Genomic DNA, 20,630 nt, shown 5'->3' with positions numbered 1-20,630 from the left:
GCAGTTGAGTGTCTGCCTTTGGCTCTGGGCATGATCCCAGGGTCCTGGGATCTAGTCCCACATTGGGCTTCCTGCATAGAGCCTGCTTCTCCCTCTGCCTGTGTCTCTGCCTCTCTCTCATGAATAAATAAAATATTTTAAAAAACAAAAAATGTCACTCTGGGTCCTGCCCCCTCCCTGTGTTTGCTGCACCCTCAGCCTAGGTCCCACTGGTAGCAGAATGGCTGCCACAAGTCCAGGCCTCTTATCAACATCCCTCACCATCCAGGAGAGAGCATCTGGTCGTTTGAATCAACCACTGTGGCCCAGCCCTGTTGCTGCCTTGGTGGCTGGACGTGTCGGTTTCTCTGCAGACACACTGGCAACAAGATACAAATATCTGGCTTCCAATAACACAGAGCAGACTCTGTCTCACAGGAAAGCTCCCTCGGGATTCCCAGACCGGAAGCTCTGCAGCACACTTGACCGCTGACCTGGGCGGAGTTTAAATGCTCCACATTAGCCACTGAATCTGAACCTGTTGTGTTCCTGCCTCATCTGCCCGTCGCCTGGCGCTGGTTTCCATGCGTTTCCACGGCAGCTCCACTTGGCCTGTCACAGCTCTCTCTGCCTAAAGATGCCTTCTGGGCACCTTCCTGCCCACTCTGTGTCCTCAGCCCACACCTGCGCACTCATACTTCACCGTCTGCGGCTTTGGCCTCAGCAGGAGGCCACCCTCTGAACCTGGGGTTTCATTCCGATTGTCTTTGCAGGATGAGCCCAGGCTTCTACAAGAATGTGGTGAAGATTCAGAAGCACGTTACCTTCAACCAAGTGAAAGGCATTTTCGGTTTCACCGACAGTGACTCCATCGGTAAGTGGAGTCCTGTGGCCTGGGGTAAAGTGCTGGCATCTGCCCCCAGGCCCAGCTACCTCTCAGGTAGCAATGTTTGCCCCTCACCTCCCCACAGTGAGCCCAGGGGCAGGTCTTCCCAGGACCCAGCAGAGGTGGTACGATGCCTACAGTCCCATTTCTGGGCCTTGGGGCTGCACTTTGAGGACCATCTGTCGGCCTCTCACCCACTAAGAGGTTTAAAAGTAAGAAAGAAAAGGGTGGGGGTGACGAGTTCCTTTGCATGCTCATGGGGTCCCAGCCAATGTGGGCGGCTCTGATGGAGGCCCAGGGGCTACAGGAGGACCTCCCCTGATGGCCAGGAGCCTCTATTTACCTGGTAAGAGGATGGGCTTGACCCATAGAGCCCACCCTGCCCACCCTCACAGTCCTGTGGCTTGGCCTCCTCACACACACTCTTATGTCCCTCGCCATATACTTCTGTGCCTGTCAGACACGTCAGCTTTCTCTTTCTAGATGCTTAGCTCCTGAAGCAAAGAATTGATCCCTGAGACTTGTGGGCCTTCTAATCCCCTCCCCTACTTTGTTTTTGGAGTACAGTTCCAGGCCAAGCAGCTGCAAGCCCAGGACAGCATCCCAGCCTGTGCCTGCGAGTTTGCCCTCAGGGAGGGGGCACATCCCAGGGCCCTGTCAGTGAGGGACCTTCCAGGACAAGTGCAGAGAGAAAAGCCATGGAGAGGCCTCACTGGGAGGCTCTTCACATGAGCAAGACCCTTTTCTTTGATGTTTCAGTCAGATTCATTCCTGACAGTTGGGGCATAAACCCTGTGCTTTTGAATGGGTTTTTATCCATGGAATGCTGCTTTTTAATGGGAAGATATCTCAGGGAAGGTGGCCCTCGGCAAGCAGGGAGACAATAGACCTATAAATAGCTGCACACACTGTGCTGCCAGACAGCCGGGATTGAGTTCTGGCCCAGCCAACTGCTTGCTGTGAACAGTCCAAGCCTGAATGTCCCCATCTGTAAAATGGGGGCCGTGTGGCACTTTTTCCTAGAGTTGTGAGCAGTAGACAAGCCTGGTGAAGCCCCTGAGCACAGAGCCTGGCACCCACACACGGAATGGCCCCCATGGCTGTGTGTTTTAACAGGGTGCTAGTGGTGGTGGCAGCCATCCACTTGGTCCCCCAGAGAATGACAGGAACCCAAAAATGGGATGTCCCTGAAGTAGGGAGAAGACCCCTGCTAGGAGAAAATATCACAGAGGCAGGACTTTCAGGAGAGAAGAGAAGCTATGCCCCAGAATTAGTCCTGTAGCACCAGGCCGGCCCCACAAATGCCTGGGTGTACCCACATAGCACAGCGGGTGTAGGCTGGCCCTGCACCACTTGTCAGAGGTTACATGAAGGTCAGGGCCCTTTGACCACTTGTGTGAGCCAAAGCAAATAGCAATAGCTGTGTTAACAGCAACATCCAAAATACTGAAAACAGCTTTAGGTATCAGGGTATCGTAATTTATAATAATTAAAGGTGAGAAACAAACCATGTGCCCATAGATAGAAACTATCTCAACATTACAGGACACCTTTACAGGACAGAGGGTGTTTAATAACCACATCGTAAATGTCACCGAGTGAGGGAAGGGGTAAGGAAAAAGCTAGATAGAGCATAATCACAACAGAAATGCAGAGAGAAATTAAGGAAACCTGAAAGGAGGCCCTCCCTGGGACTGTAGATTTGTCTCTCCTCCCTACTGTTCTGTGGTTTCAGATTCTCTTGAGTGATGATCACATCTCTAAAGGGGAGAACACCTATTCGTGTTCATCCCTTTTGCTGGATGAATTAACAAAAACAGGAATTGGTGTCATCCGTAAAAATATTTTGTTTATGCTTTCAGGGAAGATCAGCTTTCCTGCCATCCAGGCCGCCCCCTCATTCAGCAACTCATTCCCTCAGATCTTCCGAGACAGGACAGACATCCAGTGCCTCATCCCGTGTGCCATCGACCAGGTCAGGAGGCAGAGTGAGGTGGTCCTCGGTCTGGGGCGCTGCACTCTTGGATGGGAAAGGAGGTTTTAAAAGGTGTTGGGTGGGAGTCAATCCTGTTAGCGAGTTGGGGGCCCGGGAGCATCCCGTGGTGGGATGTTCACAGGCCACCAGCCAGCCCATCTCTGCCAGCTGTCCTCAGAGGTCCCTCTCTTCCCCCAGGATCCTTACTTCAGGATGACAAGAGACGTCGCCCCCAGGATTGGCTACCCTAAACCAGCCCTGCTGCACTCCACCTTCTTCCCAGCCCTGCAGGGGGCCCAGACCAAGATGAGCGCCAGCGACCCCAACTCTTCCATCTTCCTCACAGACACCGCCAAGCAGATCAAGACCAAGGTGAGCACTTCCCAGGGTGGAGGAGCAGCCTGTGTACACAGGGCGGAACACGCCCCACACACAACTGCACACACACGTGTCCCTCCAGCCTGCTCCGCCACAGCGTTGGGTTCCAGGATCAGTGGCTGCTGCCTGCGACCTTGAGGTGGCCTGTCCCTGGTCCCACCCTGCTCCCAGACTTCAGTTTATTCTGTGTCCTTTCATTTAGGCAAAACCTTGGATTTTCCTTCTTTTTCGTCTTCTCTGCATTTCTCACAAACACTCTGCTCTGGAAGCTACGTCGTGGCAGTTTTCTTTAAAGTAAATGATAGAAAATATTCTAGTATGTTTGAGCAACAGCTGTAGTCCAGCAAATGGACCAGGTGCTTTATGTTTTCTGGCTTTATTTCTCACGGTGGGGATAGTGGTGAGTGCCTTTAGAGGGATGAGGGCCAGAGAGGATGACCAGCTTGACCAAGGTGGGGCTTAGGGGCCACATGTTCTCATGGAGACCAGGAGTGGGAGGGTGCCCTTCAACAGGACAGCCCTGTCCAGCCCAGCATGCAGCAGGCACTCAACAAATATTTGTCCAGTCACCAAAGAAATGAGAATTAGGAATCTGTTTGAGCGTTTTTCTTTCCCAGGGCCCTGCTTCTGTTGCTCGGGGCTGAACTGCCAGTACAAGTACAGGCCCCCCGCTGTCCCACAAAGCTGTCGACATTCTATTTGGAATCAAGTGTGTGTTTGTGGGTGAGACGTTTACAGCGGAAGTGACCAAATCTATTTGAGCTGTGTAAGGCAACCCTCTGAGTCACTGCCCGTGACCCTTCCGAAGTTCCTAGCAGGTTCTGGTTGACAATAGGGAATGTCCAAACCCTCTTCCAGGAAGTGGCCACCGCCAGCTCTGCTACCCTCTCTTGGAAGCCGGTATATTTAGGGCTTTTTCTTCCCCTTTCACTACTTGCTGGAAGTTCCAAAGCATGGAGTATAAAAGAGAGAGAAAGGCTTCTCTTCTCTCCAGAAGAGAAGGCATTTTGTTTGCATTTTTAGTTGTTTTAAAGAAGTTGTTTTTGGGTCTGCCACATTTTTTCTTTTTTTCTTTTTTTCTTTTTTTCTTTTTTTTTTTTTTTTGCCACATTTTCCCCACTCAGGGACCAGCAAGACCCCGAGGGCAGAGTGGGCAGTGAGCATGAAGTCAGGAAGCACACAGCTACAGAGGCCACCGGGGTTGTGAGCAGCCTGTGAGGCAGGACAGGATCTGGCCAGGCCCTTGTTCTCAGTTCCCACGCCCATCCTCTACTCCAGAATCGGCCTCCACACCGGCCAGGGGCAGGACATCTGCTCCAGCCCTCCCAAAAATAACAGCAGTAGCCTTTGCTGCGTCACCACATGCTCGCCCATGTAATCTCACTGAGTCCTGACAACCGCCTGGGGAGCCGTGTCTATCCTGTAGGCAATGAAACCAAGACTCAGAGGGCCCAGGCAGCTTCCTACATCCACTACTTGGTTGTGGGCACCAGAATGCAGCTACCAGGATCCAAAATGACGGAAGCAAGTGAGAGTGGTGAGGCTGGCACCAGAACCCACTCCTTGGCTGCACAGGCCCTCCTGTGGCCTGGAGTCAGGAGCCCCAGGTTGTCTGCACCCTGCCATTTCACTGCCTTTGGCCAGTGACCTTGCTGTCCTGGGAGACCTCTGCAAAGTGGGCGCAGCTGTACCGATTTCATAGATTCAAGACAAGGCTCTCCTGAGACAGCGTATAACAAGTGCCTGTCAGCTGTAAAGTGCTGCCCAGATCGAACAATTTAGTTCAGAATGACGAGCTGGTCAGCTCCTTTGCAGTAGAGACCAACACAGGCCGGAGGCTGTGGCACCGGCTGGCCTGAGCCCCGCCCGGCCTGAGCCCCGCCCAGCCAGCGCCTCCTGCAGGCAGCCTTGGAGTGTGGAGCCCCCTCTTCTGCGACGTGTCTGTAGCACAGTGCACCAGCCTGGCCGCCCACTTGTGATTTCTGATCACAAGACCCTTTTAGTGGCCACTCGGCCCTGAGGCTGGGGGCTCCTGCAGCCCAGCTCAGCTGTCCCCTTGGATGGTAGCAGCCAGAGCACACCGACTCTTGGAGTTTGGTGGTTGAATCAAGTTCTCCCGTCGCCCCTCAGCCCAGACAGCCTGGCTACGCATAGTTTCCTTTTACGCCAGATCACACTGGTTGTACATGTCACTTGCTCTGTCATTGTGGATCCTGGTAGCTGCATTCTAGTTCCCATAGCCAAGGCTGCTCCCCACACCAACCCAAACCCAGTGAGTGAGGCCCCAGCAGCACTGCGGAGTGGCCAGTCCAACATCAGGCAAACGTAAGCTACTGTCAGAAGACTGGTGTCCCAGGAAGGGTCAGCCCGGCTCTGCCATTCACTGCCCCATCCAGGAAGTCCTTGACGCTGTGCCCCATTTTCACATGTAAGGTGGCAAAAGCAATACGGAAGTCACTGGGGCGTTGGGAATTAAAGGATGTCGTAACGGTGATGCCCACCATTCATGGCGCATCTTCGTGCCATCATTCCCAAGGGGCTCGCCCAGGGAGGAGTATTGTGTGGGTGCCAGCGGCATCCACGCATCCTAGAAAACATACAGTAGGCCCGCCTTTCCTCATCTTGCCCTCAGACCAGCACCAGGAACCGTCCCGGGGCCCTCGGGTTGCCTTCACATCCAGCCCCTGGAGCCCGGGAAGCTCTGTTCTCAGGACTTGCTTCCTGGCCCTGGAGTGTCTTCCCTGAGGCCCAGGAAGAGGCCCCTGTCAGCCCCCAGCCCCTGGCCAAGGGAGCCGGAGCTCGGGAGAGCCCAGAACCGGCACTTTCTCTTCCTGGTTGTAGTCTCCATAGTTCTTGCGGTTTGCTTATGTTGGTTTTATTTTACAACTTGCTCTGTTTTGTGAAGGAGAGGGAAGACGAACATGCACTTGTCTTTTTTCTGCTCTCCCAGCATCCTGCCGTCAGCACTTTCCCTTCACGGGGCGCACGGAGCAGGGGTCCCCACCAGGGGGGTGGGTTTCTCTGGCCTCCCCACTGTCGACCTGCTGCTGTCCATGCCCCGGAGCATCTAGTTAGTGATCTGTTCTGAGGTCCTGGGGAGGAGGAATAATCATCTCAACCTGGGAACCAACAGCTCCACCCACCCTTTTCCCCATTAACGGAAAATAGGGTGACATTTGTACATAGTGGGTCTCGCATGCTCATGGAAGAAGGTTGAGGATACTGTCGTTTTTGGCTTTTCTTCTCTCTCCCCTTGGCCCTGCTTTCTCCACGATACCTTCAGTGATTCCAAAAACCATTGTGCTAGTTTCTGAGCCTATTTTTCAGCCCCCAAAACTGCCTATTTTCAGGTGGGGCTGCCTGCAGGCACTGTCTCCCTTTGCGCTTCTGGGCTCTGCTCTCCCTTTTGAGCCCCATCCTGTGGCTCCCATTCTCCCAGCTCCCATTCTCCCTTCCTCGGCAGAGAAGGCAGCAGCGACCCTTCCCAGTTGGTCTCTTTTACCCTAAAGGTGGTCTGTGTCCGCCCATCACCTGAGGACCCTTCCTGCACGTTTCAGCATGGGCAGTGCTTTGGCTTTCCCAGCTCTGTCCTGTGTTTCTTGGGGGGTGGGGTTCAGAATGCGTCCGCCCGCCTTTCCCTGCTTCTCTTCGGTTAGCACCTTCAGTGCCACTTCTCTTCAGTGGCACATATACTGGCTTGACAGACAGGGAGGAACAGTTTGTGGGGCTGCCCCTCCCAACTGTGCACCCCAACCTCCCTGCCCTGGGAGTCACTGGCCCAACTGCAACACTCAGCTCCCAGCCAGTTTCCACGCACATGGCAGCCCCAACCAACTGCTCTTGCTGGCGCAGGTCAACAAGCATGCGTTTTCTGGAGGCAGAGACACCATCGAGGAGCACAGGCAGTTTGGAGGCAACTGTGACGTGGACGTGTCCTTCATGTACCTGACCTTCTTCCTCGAGGATGATGACAAGCTTGAGCAGATCAGGAAGGTGAGCCCACAGGCTGCAGGGTCCAGCTGGCCCCTGGCTCTCTCACATGGGACATGAGGGGTGGTGGGAGCCCCTCAGGGCCTGGGCCTTGGGGGAGGTCCAGCTGCCTTCAGCCACGCGCCAGGAAGCCTCAGGACAGCTAGTTCACAAAGGAAAGCACAGGCTGCAGTGCAGTGGCCACCCACAGCAGTCTCCCCTTGCTGGACACCACAGACAAGTACATCCAAACAAGACAGAATCAAAGCTAAAACAACTCCCCCACCTAGTGAGCGGGGCCTGTGTTGTTGTGGTGTCAGCAGGTGCTTCGAGGCTCACCCGGGTGAGGCAAGTGTCCTGGTGCTGCCTCTTGGCGTGCAGTTTGGGGGAGAAGTATGAAGAGCCCAAAGGATATCTGTAGCCTTTGCCTCGGGTTTTCCAGTCCTCAGAATCTTGCCCACGTAGCAGTCCTAAGAGAGAACTCTCCATAGGAACATGTTTAAAACTGATTACAGTGAAAAATTCAGATCAGACTGTACAGCACTGGGAGGCGGAGAAGCTGGCAGGGTGGGAGGGGGCAGCCAGGCGTCTGGTGTGGGGACGGCATGGGCAGTCGGTGGGAGTCGTGGCCCCCCATCGGGCGGGGTCCTCGGCATTGTAAGAAAAGCAGAGTTTGAGGTGCAGTTTCTTGTACTTGTGAGCGCGGCCCTGCGCCAGGCTTCGCATGGGTACTGCGGGCTGGGCTGGCGCCCGGAGGAGGTGAGGGGTCCAGGCGCGTGGGACGGCTTGTCATCGTGGTCTGTCTCCTCCGGGGCAGGATTACACCAGCGGCGACATGCTCACCGGTGAGCTCAAGAAGACGCTCATCGAGGTTCTGCAGCCCTTGATCGCCGAGCACCAAGCCAGGCGCAAGGAGGTCACCGACGAGATAGTGAAAGAGTTCATGACTCCCCGGGAGCTGTCCTACGACTTTCAGTAACGCTCCTTTTATATGTGCTTATAAAGAGATGTAATTTACCAGTAATTCCAGCCCAGTCAAATCAGCACGACCCGTAGGCTCTGCCACACGGTAATTACTGGCCTGGTGTCTGTAAGCCCTGTGTGCGTATCAGTACTGTTTCCTCCCGTGACGTCCTCCTTTCTGTCTCCTGTGGGCAAAACCTTTGGGGGTTTTGGGGTGATCGGGCGCCAGCTAACATTTCGTGGTTAGACAGTCCAGCTGGAGTCTCTCCCACAGAGCAGTCCCCACGTGTGGGGCTGTCCCCTGGCCAGTCTGCGGGGTCCACAGGACAGCTCCTGCCGTTCCCCACGTTCTCTTCAAACCTGCTCTCTGGAAGAATATGGAGTCTGTATGTACCTGGAATCTAAACGGCATTATCGTAAATTAAAACATGTTTTGGAAAGTGTATGTCAGGGAGTATAACGGGCACAGATGTATTTCAGCCCGTGTCTAAAAATATTTAAGAGAAGAATTGGCAGCTGATAGCTTTGTGACGTGCTTGGCTGAGAGCACCCCCAGCTTGAAAGCTGCTTTTCATGTGGAATATTGGCCCGAGTTGGCCGGGCTTTGTTAAATTGAGCTTTCTGTGGGCAAGACTCCGGTTCACTTACCACGCTCCACACCATGCATGTACCGCACTCCAGAAATCATGCTTCTCCCTGAATATACTAATACTTGGTTTCCACCAGATAATCCTCCACACTCCACCCTGAAAGCCAGTGGCCACTGCACGCTGGTTGTGCCAGATGCTGAGGGGTCTGTTGTCTTTGCAGATGCTTTTGTTTTGACACTTGACTGGCGAGGAAGTCTCTCTGCACAGAGCAGTGCCCTGGGGCAGGTGGATGTAGCTAGAAAGTGCGGCAGCCCTCAAAGCCCTGAGCGGCGCGTCCACGGGAGGCCTGGTTAATCGTGCGCCCTGTGGAGTTTGGAAAAGCAGAAGACCTATCTCAGGGAAGGCCCTTGGTTGAGGTGTCTGTGCTTTCTGGAGGTGCAGGGTCCACTCCCTCATGTCACTTGTTGGCGTGAATAAACTTCCTTCAGTCCTGCGTGTGTGGCCATTTTCTGTTGGGGGTTCAAGGAGGGAGCAGGCCCCTGTGCTGCACCTGCTGCCAAGCGCTGTGGGCCATCCGAGGGCAGCCCTTGAGTCCTCCAGGCCACCTGGGAGTGATGTGTCTCAGTGAGCAGCTGTCCTCCGCAGACAAGGGCGCGGCCACAGGGTGGGCAGCGGCGGGGCTGGGTGGTGCAGGAGCCAGGCTGGGGTCTGAGCTGAGCTGCCCGTCCAACCGAGGCCCTGCCGGGATGGGCCCCATGCTCCCTCTCCCTGCCCAGCCTTACTTGCCGGTGGGGAAACGGAGGCTCGAGAGAGGGCAGTGGGATTTGTCCAAGGCCACACTGTGTTTGTGACAGAGCAGGCCTGTCCTGCCTCTTGCTGTCTCCACACACACAGACGGACCATTTGACAAATGAGGGCACCGAGGGTCCCACCCTGGGAGGTGCTCAGGTACCAGTGTGTGGCACAGCCTCATCCGTCTCCTCCCCCACTTCCACGCCCACTGACCAGAGCCCCAGTCCTGATTACCTGGTGGCTGTGGCCCTCCTCAGCTAAAGGACATCCCATCACTCCCTGCCCCCATATCCCGGGTGCACTGTGCAGATAAAACGAGGGGCCACATGGCAAGTCCCCAGGGCAGCAGGGCAGCAGTGGCTGTCGGCATTGGGGCTGCAGGAGGGAGGGGTTGTGGCCCCTCACAGGCCAGCTCCTCCCACATAGGCTATGTGACTTTGGGCAGGCCACCTAACCTCTGGGGACCCCCACCCCCTCCCTGGAGCAGAAGACTAATGATACCTCATGTTTCAGCCTTAGCAGCAGCAGCAGATCCCTGGCTCAGAGGTCAGGTGACTCACAGAATGGTCACTGCTGGGAAGGGCCACAGCCACTTCCAGTCCCCAGTTTGGTGAGAAACAGGATCTAGGGGATCCCCTAGAGATCCCCAGGTTAGGACCGACCAGTGCAACAGCGCAGCAGGTGTTGGCAGGAGGTGTAGCGTGGGGACTCCTGCCAGAGGAGCTCCGATTGCCCTTGTGGGCGGGTCAGGTCCCCCAGGCTGTGAGGACAGCGGCTGAGCCATGGCTGGGCACAAGGCACAGTGGGCACTGGGAGCACACTGCCAAGGACACACAGGATGAGAACAGAAGGGGGCTCCCGGCCATCAGACAAGTCCTGGGGACTTGTGCCCCTAGGCCCCTCCCAGAGGCCCATGATTCTCCCATCGGCCAGAGACTGCCCATTGTCTCCCGCTGGGAATTTCAGGTGCAGCCTGGACTTTGTTACCGCAGCCGGATTGATGGGAAGACCCAGCTGGGCCCGCCTTCTCTTCCCCATTTCTAAAGGAGGCCTGGGTCGGCCCTCCACTGGGCCTTGCCACCTGGAAGCTGTGGGGAGCATGAGGACGTGGGATGTGGGACATGGGACGTCCTGCAAAGCCAGTTGCTCACCGTGGGCGGGGCCAGCTGCTCAGTGACCAGGAGTCCCCACGCTCCCAGCTGTGCCCGGCAGAGCCCAGAGCACTGCCCAGAACTCTCCTCCCAAGGCTAAAGCAAACGGGCCCCCCGGTCTTCTTGCCAAAAGTGGATCTGGGGGTCAGGGTTTTGATGACCTAGCAACCTTTCGTTAGCACCTGGCTAGAACAGCATCTTTAACTTGTTAGCACCTGGCTAGACTGTGTCTTTAACTTGCAACCGGATGAACTTTTAGGAATCTAGAGCAGGGCTTCATTGCACACCCCCTGAGCACCTACTATGTGCTAGGCCCTGTGCCGGAGAGTCCAAATCAGACCCGTGCTGCCCTCAGACAGCTCACAGTCTTGGGTGGAGCAGGATGATGGGTGGCGGGCAGATGAGGGACCCCACAAGGAGCGAGGGCCCTGTGGGAGCCTGAAAAGCAGCCTTGGGGTCAAGCAGGGAGAGCTTCCTGAAGGAGGTGATGCCTGGGATGTGGAGTCAGAGGAGGGAAGGGTGCTCCTGGCGGAGAGCTCTGGGTGTGAGCAAACGCTTGGGTCAGTGGGACAGGAGGGCCCACCCTGTGTCCTGGGAGAGAGTTGTGTTGAGCCAGAACTGGTCCCTCAGTCCAAAGACATGGCCAAGGCCAGCATCAGTGAGTATGATGGAGGCAGGTGTTGGCTGGCTTTGCCAGAGGGCTGTACCTGCCAGCCCTGGCCCCGATGTCCCCCCCCCCCCCCGCCCCCGTTACTGGAAGCCACGTGGTGCCACCAAGAGGACTTCAGAAGTGCGGGTGTGAGGCCCCCACCACCCCTGCCGCGGAGGGCAGGCCAGCCCCGTCTCTGAGCTGTTCGCTCACCTGGTGTCAGGCGGTTGTGATGACCTGTGCGAGGGACCGGCTCCCAGCAGTGCTCAGGACACACACCCCCTCCCGCCACACTCCAGGCCCCTGTGGAAAGGTGGCTCACGGCCAAATGTCTGGGCAACCAAGGGGCCAGGAACTGGAACGGGCTGGAACCCAGTTTCACTCAGAAAGGGGTTGGTTTGGGATGGGGCTGCTGAGGAGAGCAAGCCTCACGCTGAAGACGCAGTGGCCTCCCATGGCAGGGCTCAGCGCCCCGAAGGCCCAGTGGGGGGAGCCAGCCCGAGTGCTGGGCCTCGGTGTGCCTGTCTGTGTAGTGGGGACATTGGCCACACAGGTCTGGAGGGCTTGGCCTCTGAGGATAAGCCGGCGGCCCGCCCCACAGAGCACCACTGAGCATGCCCAAAGGTGGTTTATTGTCACAGCTCCCCGCTGAGTCTCTGGGACCCCCATCAGGACAGGGTGCGTGAGCAGGCCCGGCGCCGCCTCTGAGCAGCCTGCTGCAGGGGAGCAAGCCGAGGAGAGCCGAGTGGGGGCCTCGCGGGGAGGGCGGCCAGTGGGCGGCCGGCAGGGGTGACGAGGGAGCTGTGACTCCGATGGCATCTCCGCTCTCAAACCACTCCGAGCGACGGCCCACTCCTCCCTGGCTCCAGCGACCCTCAGGCCAACCCCAGGCTGGTGGCAGATGGGCCCCTCGACGTCCTCGGGGTGCGTAGCCGGGCAGGCGAAGCCCCGAGCACGGCTGATCTGGGTGTCCCGGCGGCTCGGTGGGGCCCAGACCCCAACACGCTCTGCGCCTCCGCCAGCACTACGACGTCTGGGAGCCGCGGGCGGGCTGGCGCCGGGGGCGTCGGGCTGGCTACGTGGACAGGCCCCGGATGAGCCTCAGCACGGCCTCGTAGGTGACGAAGACCACCATGTTGACGGGGAAGGCGCGGCAGCAGTTGAGCGTCAGCCCCTTGAAGAGGACTCGCGGCCCCTCCTCACGGACGCTGGTCACCACGCAGTGCAGGAGGCCCCGGTAGCGCCGCTGGCCCTGCCCGTCCGCCTGCAGGCGCGACTTGATCACGTCCATGGGGGTGGCCACGGCCCAGGCCAGGACCCCGGCGCAGCCCCCGGCCAGCAGCACGCCCAAGACATCTGCGGAGGGGAGGGGGGTGCCGAGCGCCTCAGCCGCCAGCCAGAGCGGGGTGGCCAGGGCAGGGCCTGGGTGACCTGCGCAGAGTTCCCCACCCTGGGAGTTGCCGCGCCTGCTCTCCCGGCCCGATCCCCGCTGTGCCTGTCCCCCGTCTGCAGGCCCCGGGCCCCCACTCACCTGGCTGGCTGCGGCCAGCGGGGGTGAGCTGCTCGCAGAGGATGGTGTAGGACAGGAAGTAGGTGGCGAAAGAGTGGCCGTCCCGGAAGAGCAGGGCCGAGCTGCCCTTGTAGAGACCCCGCAGCCCCTCCTCACGGGCCACCGTGGCCAGGCAGTGCAGTGGCCCTCGGTACTTGGGCCCGGACACCAAACCCGCAGGGGGTGCAGGACACATGGGGGGCGCGGCCGACGGCCCCGAGGCCGAGGGGCGCCGCTGCTGTGTCTGCGTCTGCAGCCGGACCTTGGCCACCTCGGTGGGCGAGGTCAGGAACACCTGGAGCGGGAGTGGGGGGCACCTAAGGAGGCGCCCGCGGGCCAGGCCTCCCTTAGCCCCTCACTGCCCGCGGAACCCCCCGGGGGGCTCGGACCCCAAGAAGCTGCTGGCCCGGCCGTCCCGGAGCAGCAGGGCTCAAAGCCAGTGCTCGCTGTTGCAGCACACTCCGCGGGCACAGGGCGGCCTCCATACACGAGGGGAGTTGTGCAAACACGTGGGACTCAGGCGCGTGGGCGTGGTTATCACATAATTAATATGTGGATGTCACGCGTGTATTAGGTAACGATGTAAGCTTTTAGTGTAAGAGTAACACAACACTAAATACTTAATAACGATAACATCGTCCTACTAATGTTACCCACAGCGCCGGCTGGGGGCCTGACACCCCTCACCCTCGGGATCGCCACCACCCCTCTTAACGGGTGAAGAGACCAGAAGCCCAGAGAGGCTCCCCCGCTTGCCCCAGGTCACGCAGCTGCCGAGAACCCACTGAGCCCTGACCCACAGCTCCCGGCCCTCATGCAGTCCGTGCGCTGCCCCAGCCTCAGTTTCCCCCTGTGCTGGGCTGGGGGCGCCTCTTGGCCTCTCCCAACCCTGCAGTCCTGAGGTCCCCCGCGCCCCCACCCTACTCACGCGGACCACGCCAGAGGCAAATCCTGACAGCGTGATGTCGGTCTTGGCGGGCTTGGCGTCGGGGCTGCCGTAGCGAAATCGGCAGATGTGCGCGAGGCAGTGGCGGTAGGTGCCAAAGGACACGGACGAGATCAGGGACACGGTGCACACGGGCAGCGAGAGGCCTCGGTAGAAGCCCCGCAGCTGGCGGGCGGACACACAGGACCCGAGGGCCCGAGTCAGGAGGCCCGGCCGGGGAGAGGGCTGGGGCTGGGCCCTGCTCTGGCCTCCCTGGCCGGGGGTCCTCGGGCCCGCCTACGGCTGCCAAGGCTCTCAGCGTCCCCGGCTGTCACTTCCGAGGTTATGTGAGGGGATGAAGAGACAGAGGGCCAGGCTGGACCTGGGACGGCTATTTGATGAGGAGGAGGAGGAGGAGGACGTTGGATAGCATGCTTTATTGTTGCTATTTTTGCATTTGTTCACCCTCCGACCAGCATCCCCTGGACCAGGCTCTGAGCTGGGCGCTGGGGACACCTAACGGCTCCACCTGGCACGGCTTTCAAGGGGTGCCCCTCCTCGAGGGGACAAACGCAAACGCCTGAGGTCCCTCCCTGACCATCAGAGGCCCCAGAGGCCACCTGCAGGCCCTCCCCTGAAGGCGGCACCCCCTCTGTGCCGACGCCTGGCTCTCGTCCTCAGAGAAAGCAGCAGGCCATCCGGAAGATGACAGAGCTGAGCCTGCCCTGGGTGGTGGGCGGCCCCGGGGTCTGAGGCCCTGACCTCCTCCTGCCCATTACCCGGGGCCCAGGCCTACCCGCTCTCGGCGATACGTGTCCCACACGCAGTGCCCGATGCCCCTGTACTTGGGCTCTGTCTGGATCTTGACCTGTGAGAGAAGCAGGCTTCAGGGAGGGGTGGGTGCAGGAGACCCGGAGGGCAGCCTAGTCCCAGGGGCCTTCGGGCGGCCGGTGGAGGCCTGGCTGTTGCCGTACCTTCACCGTGTCCAGGGGGTAGCCCACAGCAACACCGCAGACACCTGCAAGGAGGTGCAGGGGGAGCAGGTGAGGAGGGAGGCAGGGCCGAACCCCAACCCGCTCCCGCTGGCAATCAGCCCACCCGTCTGTCCACACCATGTCTCATCAACCCTGAGCACATTGATGCAGAGAAGGAAACGGAGGCTCAGCCAAGCTTCTAGCAGTTTCTCCTGGGTCTTGGCTGGGGAAAGCCAGGGACGCTCCACGGCCTCAGCTCGGGGGCCACATTTTGGGAGAGCCTCTGCCCCGACACCTGCTGGGCCGTGTCTCCAGGCCGGGCAGCCTGTGATGGGCCTGCCTTCCAGCTGCGGGGGGTGTGTGGAGTGAGGCACAGACCAGCCAAGGCCAGGAGGTGGGAAAGCCCAGGTCACCCAGGGGTCTGGGAGGGACTGCCTGGAACCACAAGTCTGAGTGGAACAGAACAGAGTGGGATGTGAGGCTTCCCAGACCAGGGCCCTCTCCCTGCAAAGGGCCGGGTGCCACCATCCTGTTCTTTCTCCTTTCCTGACACCAGGGCCTCAGTCCGAGCCCTGGGCACTGCCATGGGGAGCCCAGAGAGCCACAGACCCCTGGGGTTACGTACCCTGGGGGCCACCTGAGAGCCATAAGGCCCTTGGGGGCTCTGCCCTAATCACTAGGCATCCCGGGACTCGAGGAATGCACATGAATGAATGATCGAGCGGAGTGAGTGAACAAAGCAAATGAAGCAAAGGACCAACTGGATGACTTGGTTCGAATTCCCCTCCTTGACCCTCACACAGACCTCACCAAACTCCTACTCGTCCATCAGAGCCCCGCCACGCCATCGCCTCCTCTCTGGAGCCCTCCCTGACCCCTGCATCTGGGCTGCCTCTGTGCTGGAAAACATGTTGATCAGAGTCCCCGTCACGTGGTCTGGCTGCTGTCCCACGCGTGCCATGCCTGTCCTCCACAAGGACAAGCCCAGGTCTGACCTGGCCCAGAGCAGACACAGGACTCGAGAGCCCTTCGTGGCTCCGTGATCTTGGCCAAGTCAAGCCCCCTCTGTGAGCCTCCTCCTTGGGGGGCTGACATCCAGGGCGGCAGCTGGCCTGGGGCCTCAGCAGGGTGCCCGGTGAGGCCAGGGCTCCCGTGTGTCCTGGGTCAGCACTGCCCCCCCGCCCCGGGGGGAGAGCACCCCACGCCATTCCTGGGAGTATCGACCAGCACCCACTGCTGTTTCACAAGACCTGCAAGGCCAAGGGGGCCTCACCAAACAGGCTTCCCGGCTGCAGGATCGAGGGCCCGGTGGGGGGGAGCCCAGCCCCAGCCTGTTTCCCAGGGGGCCGGTTATCTCCCTGGACTCGCCTTTCGCAACCAGCGCTGCCCCCAGGAGGGACAACAGCTTGGGAGGCCGGCAGCTGGGACAGCGCAGCCAGCCGCGGGTGGGGGGGCTCGCAGGGCCTCCCCCCTTCCCCGGCCCACCCCTGCAGCCCGGGTTTCCGGCCCCAGGCCTGCTTGTCCTCACTGTCCACCCCGCCCGGGCCCTCCGTTCCGACCGCAGCTCAGCCACCCTTCCCCACACCGATGGCTGTGAGCCCCCCAACCCCCCCAGCCCCCCCGCCGTGGGCCCGCAGGCCGAGACGTCAGGCCCGTGCGGACCCTCCGCCCCGTGCCCCCTCCCAGCACCTGCGGCCGCACCAGGTCCTGACCACTTCCGGCGCCCCTCGAGCCCCTGCCCTGGGGGACTACTGTCGGGGCCCAGCACACCCCAGCTCCCCGTCTGTTACCTCCGATGGCTCCAGCAACAAAATCCATGGACAGCGCAGGGGTGGGGGAGGCCCTGGGGTCTGCCTGCCTGCCAGCAGTCGTGCCACCGCCGGGGTGGCCTCAACAGCAGCTCGTCAGCTCCCGGGCGACCTTAAATACCGGGGCCGGGGGAGGGACAGGACGCAGGAGCCCGCTGACCAGTGGCGTCGAAGGCAGAGGCCGTGCGGTCAATGCCCAAACCCAGGCACCAGGCAGCTGGACTCCCTCCCACCCCCCGCCCCCCCCGACGACCCTTGTCCCAGTGCCCTTGGGACCCAGGTGTCAGGAAGTGTGTGAGAGGCCACAGGCTGGCTGTCCACACTGCCTGCGGGGCTGAGCCCCAGGCCCAGTCCAAACACCTCCGGGGATGTCCCCCGCCAGGCCCAGGCTCAGGCCTCTGTGGCATCCTCAGGGCTCTTCTGGGTTCCTCCTGCCCGGGACCCCTCGAAGCTCCATCCTCATTCCCTCAGCAAACACCATGTGAGCTGGGGGGAGCTGAGGCTGCAGTGAGGCGGCTAAGAGCCCGTCCTGTCCTCAGGGGGTTCCAGCCGGCGGGAGGGAGTGGGGGCAAGCACGGGCAGCTTGCACGAGCCCCCCCTTGCCCCACGGCGTGCAAATACCGGTCACAGCCCAGCGTCTGCTCCATGCCCTTCCCCCTGCCCCAGTCCCACGGTCCCACGCCGTCCCTGTGCACCCCATCTGTCTGCTGCTCCCCGGGCCCCACCGGGCCTGTCTCTGCTCGGTCCCCAGCGCCCAGCACTGACCAGGGCTCCCTAAGCGAGGGGCCCACAGCTAGGGACCAGAAGCCAGGGCTGCCGACTGGGCCTCTGACTAAGGCCAGGCCCTTCGGAAGGAGAAGGGACCACCACAAGAGGCAGCTTCCACCTGCTGGTTGCTTGCAACCCTCGTAAAAAAATCAGTGACCCCTGGCAGTGCACCCCATCTACAGTTTACCAAGCACTTCTCCTTCACCGGCTCCTGGGGTCCTCATCACAGCCCCCGGAGGAAAGCAGGGCTGAGGGTCCCCATTTTACAGATGGAGCCACGGAGGCCAACAAAGGGGATGTGCCAAGGCCGTGCAAGTGGCAGGGCTGGATGGGATGGCCGAACACTCTGGAACAAGCAGCCCCTTTCTGATGCCAGGGGCTAGGCCCTGGTGCCCGTGAGCTTTGCCCCCATGGCTGTCACCCAGTGGGCCCTCCTAGGGGCTTCACACGTGCTCCCATATGACCCACATGGCAGTGCTGCGAGGTGGCCACGGGGACACTCAGGCTTAAGGAGGCTATGCACCTGCCCAGGGTCACACAAACAAGGTCCCGCTGAGCAGAAAGCTGGCAGGACCGGCGAGGAGGGCCAGGTGTTGATGTCACTGGGCTCAGACAGCCTTGTCCCAGTGGCCCTCGGTCAGGAACCGTGTGTCTCCCTATTTTCTTGTCTTCTGCTGGGTGGACACAGGCCGGCCTTGACCAGGCCGGGTGCTGATGGAGGGGCAGCCCCAGCCCCGCCGCCCAGCCACTGCAGGGTGAGGGGAGGACAAGTTGGCAGTGGCAGCCGCCACGCAGAGGGCAGAGGGCAGAGGGCAGGATGCAGCCCGCGCAGGGCCGATCCCGATGCCCAGCCTGGCCTTTAGATAGACGCAGCTCAGCGTCTGCCTGCATTCAAACCCCAGCGGCTCCGAGACCACAGCAGTAACCACAGACAGGAGTCCCTGCCCTGTGGTTCTTACGTTCTAGGGACAGGGACAGATCGCCAATAGTGAGATGACAAGGGCGCAGGGGCTGCCGGACAGCAGTGAGTGCCAAAGACAGAACAGAGGAGGGAGGAGACAAGGGGCGTGTGGGGCCGCCCACACGGTGACATACTAGACCAGAGTGTTTTCCCTGGTCACCTCCCCGGTGACCGAAGCCAAGTATCGCCGGCCCTTTGTCTCCCAAACAAACATGCTTAGACTTCACCCTTCTCCGAAGCAGACACGGGAGACAGGCCACCCACCCCACCCTTCGGGGCTGTGGTTCGGGTCAGAAGTTCCCCACCCGGCTGTGAGCTTCGGGCGGGCAGGGCCGGGCCAGACCATCCCTGAGCCCACAGCACCCAGCACGGGACGGCCACCCTGGGGAGGCTGGGGGAATAAAGCTGCGAGACAGCAAGTCGGGGAATGGGTGGGCGGGCGGGCGGATGGATGGACACGTGGGCAGATGAAAGATTGGATGAATGGGTGGATAGATGGATAGACAGAGGGAGGGATGGACAGACAGATGGGCCGAAGGATGGGCAGGTGGATGGAGGGGGCGGCGGGGTGGGGGCAGATGGATTGACAGTCCACGATACAAATGAATGAACAGAGTCAGCGTGGGGTCACCTGCTCACACTTGGCTCCACCTGACACAGGTAGAACGAGGCCGCGGGGTGGCTGGGCAGGCAGGGGTCTCGGCGGGGGGAGAGCTCAGGAGGGACGCCCACAGCCTGGGTTCAGCTCCTGGCTGCGCCTCTCCCAGATGTGTGGCCTCGGGCCTGTAGTGTCACCTCTCCGGGTCTTGCAGGGATGGCAGGAGGCAGGGCCCATGGGGAGCCTCCCGTGCCGCTCCTCTCCATCAGCACCAAGGCTGGCTTCAGGCCCTCCTCCGCCACCGCCCGGCCGTCCTCAAGGAGGAGACTGACATCGCACAGGAAACCCAGCCCTGGGCTGCCGCAAAGGGCTCTGGGAACAGGGCGCGGCGCTGGCCCCCCTGCACACACAGACTTGCCAGCCAAGGGGCTTGACACATCCCAAAATGTGTTTTTACATTTTATAAGAAAAGAATAACTCTAAGTTGTTTTTTTAAAGAATCTAGACGGAAGAGAGAGAGCACAGAAAGTGAAAGCCCCACAGGCCAGGTCTGGGTCCTGCTTTCTAGTCAAGGACAAGCAAACACCACATTTTCTTTTTTGTTGCTTTTTTGGCTTGTTTTTTTTGTTTGTCTTGTTTAGCACAGGGAGAGGGAGGGGGACACCTGGGTGGCTCAGAGATTGAGCATCTGCCCTCAGCTCGGGGCATGATCCTGGAGTCCCGGGATCAAGGTCCGCATCGGGCTCCCTGCATGGAGCCTGCTTCTCCCTCCTCCTGTGTCTCTGCCTCTCTCTCTCTCTCTCTCTGCGTCTCTCATGAATAAATAAATAAAATCTTTAAACAACAACAACAACAACAACAACAAAATAGAAAGGGGGGAGGGGCAGAGTGAGAGGGAGAGAGAGACTCTCAAGCAGGCTCCAGGCCCATCGCAGAGCTGGATCTCACAACCCTGAGATCATGACCTGAGCTGAAATCAAGAGTCAGATGCTCAACCAATGGAACCACCCAGGCGCCCAAACATTTTCTTTTCTACTGTCGCCCTGTGCTTTGCTTCTTTCCCTTACCGACGTGTCTGGGACACTGTGCCCCCACAGCTCCTGGGAACTCCCTTCTGGTCTTGTCCGCGGTCCCCCAGGTGTGGCCGAGCATTACGGGGGGACAGGGAGCTGAGCCAGGCTTGGCCCCGGCCCTGGCTGCCCTCGCAGTGTGACCCAGGGGAACCGCCAGCCGGCCTAGGCCTCAGGTCCTGGTCTGCACAGTGGGAATCCTGTTACCCACGCAGACAGCTGGGGCCCCACGAGGGGGCCTGCGGAGCCCTCAGTGTCTGCAGAGCCCTCGGGGCCGTGCCCGGGAGGCAGGCCGTGCCCGGGAGGTAACATGAGCACATGTTACCATCATGGTTTCACTCACAAGATCCGCCTTGGCTTGTTTCCACTTGATACCAGGGGGTGCTCCCACGGGCCTGCATAGGGGTCTCTGTTGTTTCCATGGGGCGCACTCTCAGGAGGGGGACTGCTGAGTCAAAGATACCTGGTCGATCTTTAATTTTCACCTCCTTTGCCACTGGGGCAGGATGTGGAGAGGTCGAGGAAGGGCGGTGGGATTTCCGGGTGACAGAGATGGTCCAGGAGGCCAGAGCGGGCACAGGGGCCCAGGCTGGCTCCAGAGACCGGCAGCCCGGGCATTTCCAGAAAAAGGCGCTCCAGGGTCCG

The 20,630-nt window shown here is 59.9% G+C and overlaps 2 protein-coding genes across 11 annotated transcripts in view; one reads left to right on the top strand and one right to left on the bottom strand.

Annotated features, from left to right (window-relative positions):
* WARS1 (tryptophanyl-tRNA synthetase 1) overlaps window positions 1-9,233 on the top strand; it is a 34,563-nt gene extending 25,330 nt beyond the window's left edge. For 5 of the 7 annotated variants that reach the window (XM_072762315.1, XM_072762317.1, XM_072762319.1 and 2 more), the window contains 6 exons: window positions 753-853; window positions 2,728-2,840; window positions 3,039-3,212; window positions 7,071-7,211; window positions 8,005-8,162; window positions 8,961-9,233. In XM_072762315.1, coding sequence (XP_072618416.1) covers window positions 753-853; window positions 2,728-2,840; window positions 3,039-3,212; window positions 7,071-7,211; window positions 8,005-8,162; window positions 8,961-8,982 — 709 coding nt within the window. In that variant the 3' untranslated portion in view covers window positions 8,983-9,233. Of the gene's footprint in view, window positions 1-752; window positions 854-2,727; window positions 2,841-3,038; window positions 3,213-7,070; window positions 7,212-8,004; window positions 8,596-8,960 lie in introns of those variants that run through there. The other 2 variants (XM_072762321.1, XM_026012580.2) reach the window with 1 other exon arrangement.
* Window positions 9,234-11,947: 2,714 nt separating this feature from the next.
* SLC25A47 (solute carrier family 25 member 47) lies at window positions 11,948-19,215 on the bottom strand. 4 transcript variants are annotated; one of them, XM_072762322.1, is made up of 7 exons: window positions 18,949-19,215; window positions 16,571-16,700; window positions 14,781-14,824; window positions 14,603-14,674; window positions 13,810-13,992; window positions 12,864-13,176; window positions 11,948-12,688 (listed from the first exon to the last, which is right to left on the bottom strand). In XM_072762322.1, exons 2-7 carry the CDS (start codon window positions 16,596-16,598, stop codon window positions 12,408-12,410), a joined length of 921 nt encoding a protein of 306 aa, XP_072618423.1. In that variant the 5' UTR covers window positions 16,599-16,700; window positions 18,949-19,215; the 3' UTR covers window positions 11,948-12,407. The 4 variants fall into 4 exon arrangements, with proteins under 4 accessions (XP_072618423.1, XP_072618424.1, XP_072618425.1 ...); XM_072762323.1 differs by lacking the exon at window positions 18,949-19,215 and adding an exon at window positions 15,586-15,679; XM_072762324.1 differs by lacking the exon at window positions 18,949-19,215 and adding an exon at window positions 15,586-15,674 and having other exon boundaries at window positions 16,571-16,676.
* Window positions 19,216-20,630: the final 1,415 nt, after the last annotated feature.

The sequence above is a fragment of the Vulpes vulpes genome, chromosome 6 (assembly GCF_048418805.1).
Source record: "Vulpes vulpes isolate BD-2025 chromosome 6, VulVul3, whole genome shotgun sequence".
Lineage (NCBI taxonomy): Eukaryota > Metazoa > Chordata > Mammalia > Carnivora > Canidae > Vulpes > Vulpes vulpes.
The sequence above is the reverse complement of the archived record's forward strand: the minus strand, read 5'-3'. Positions and strand labels throughout refer to the sequence as shown.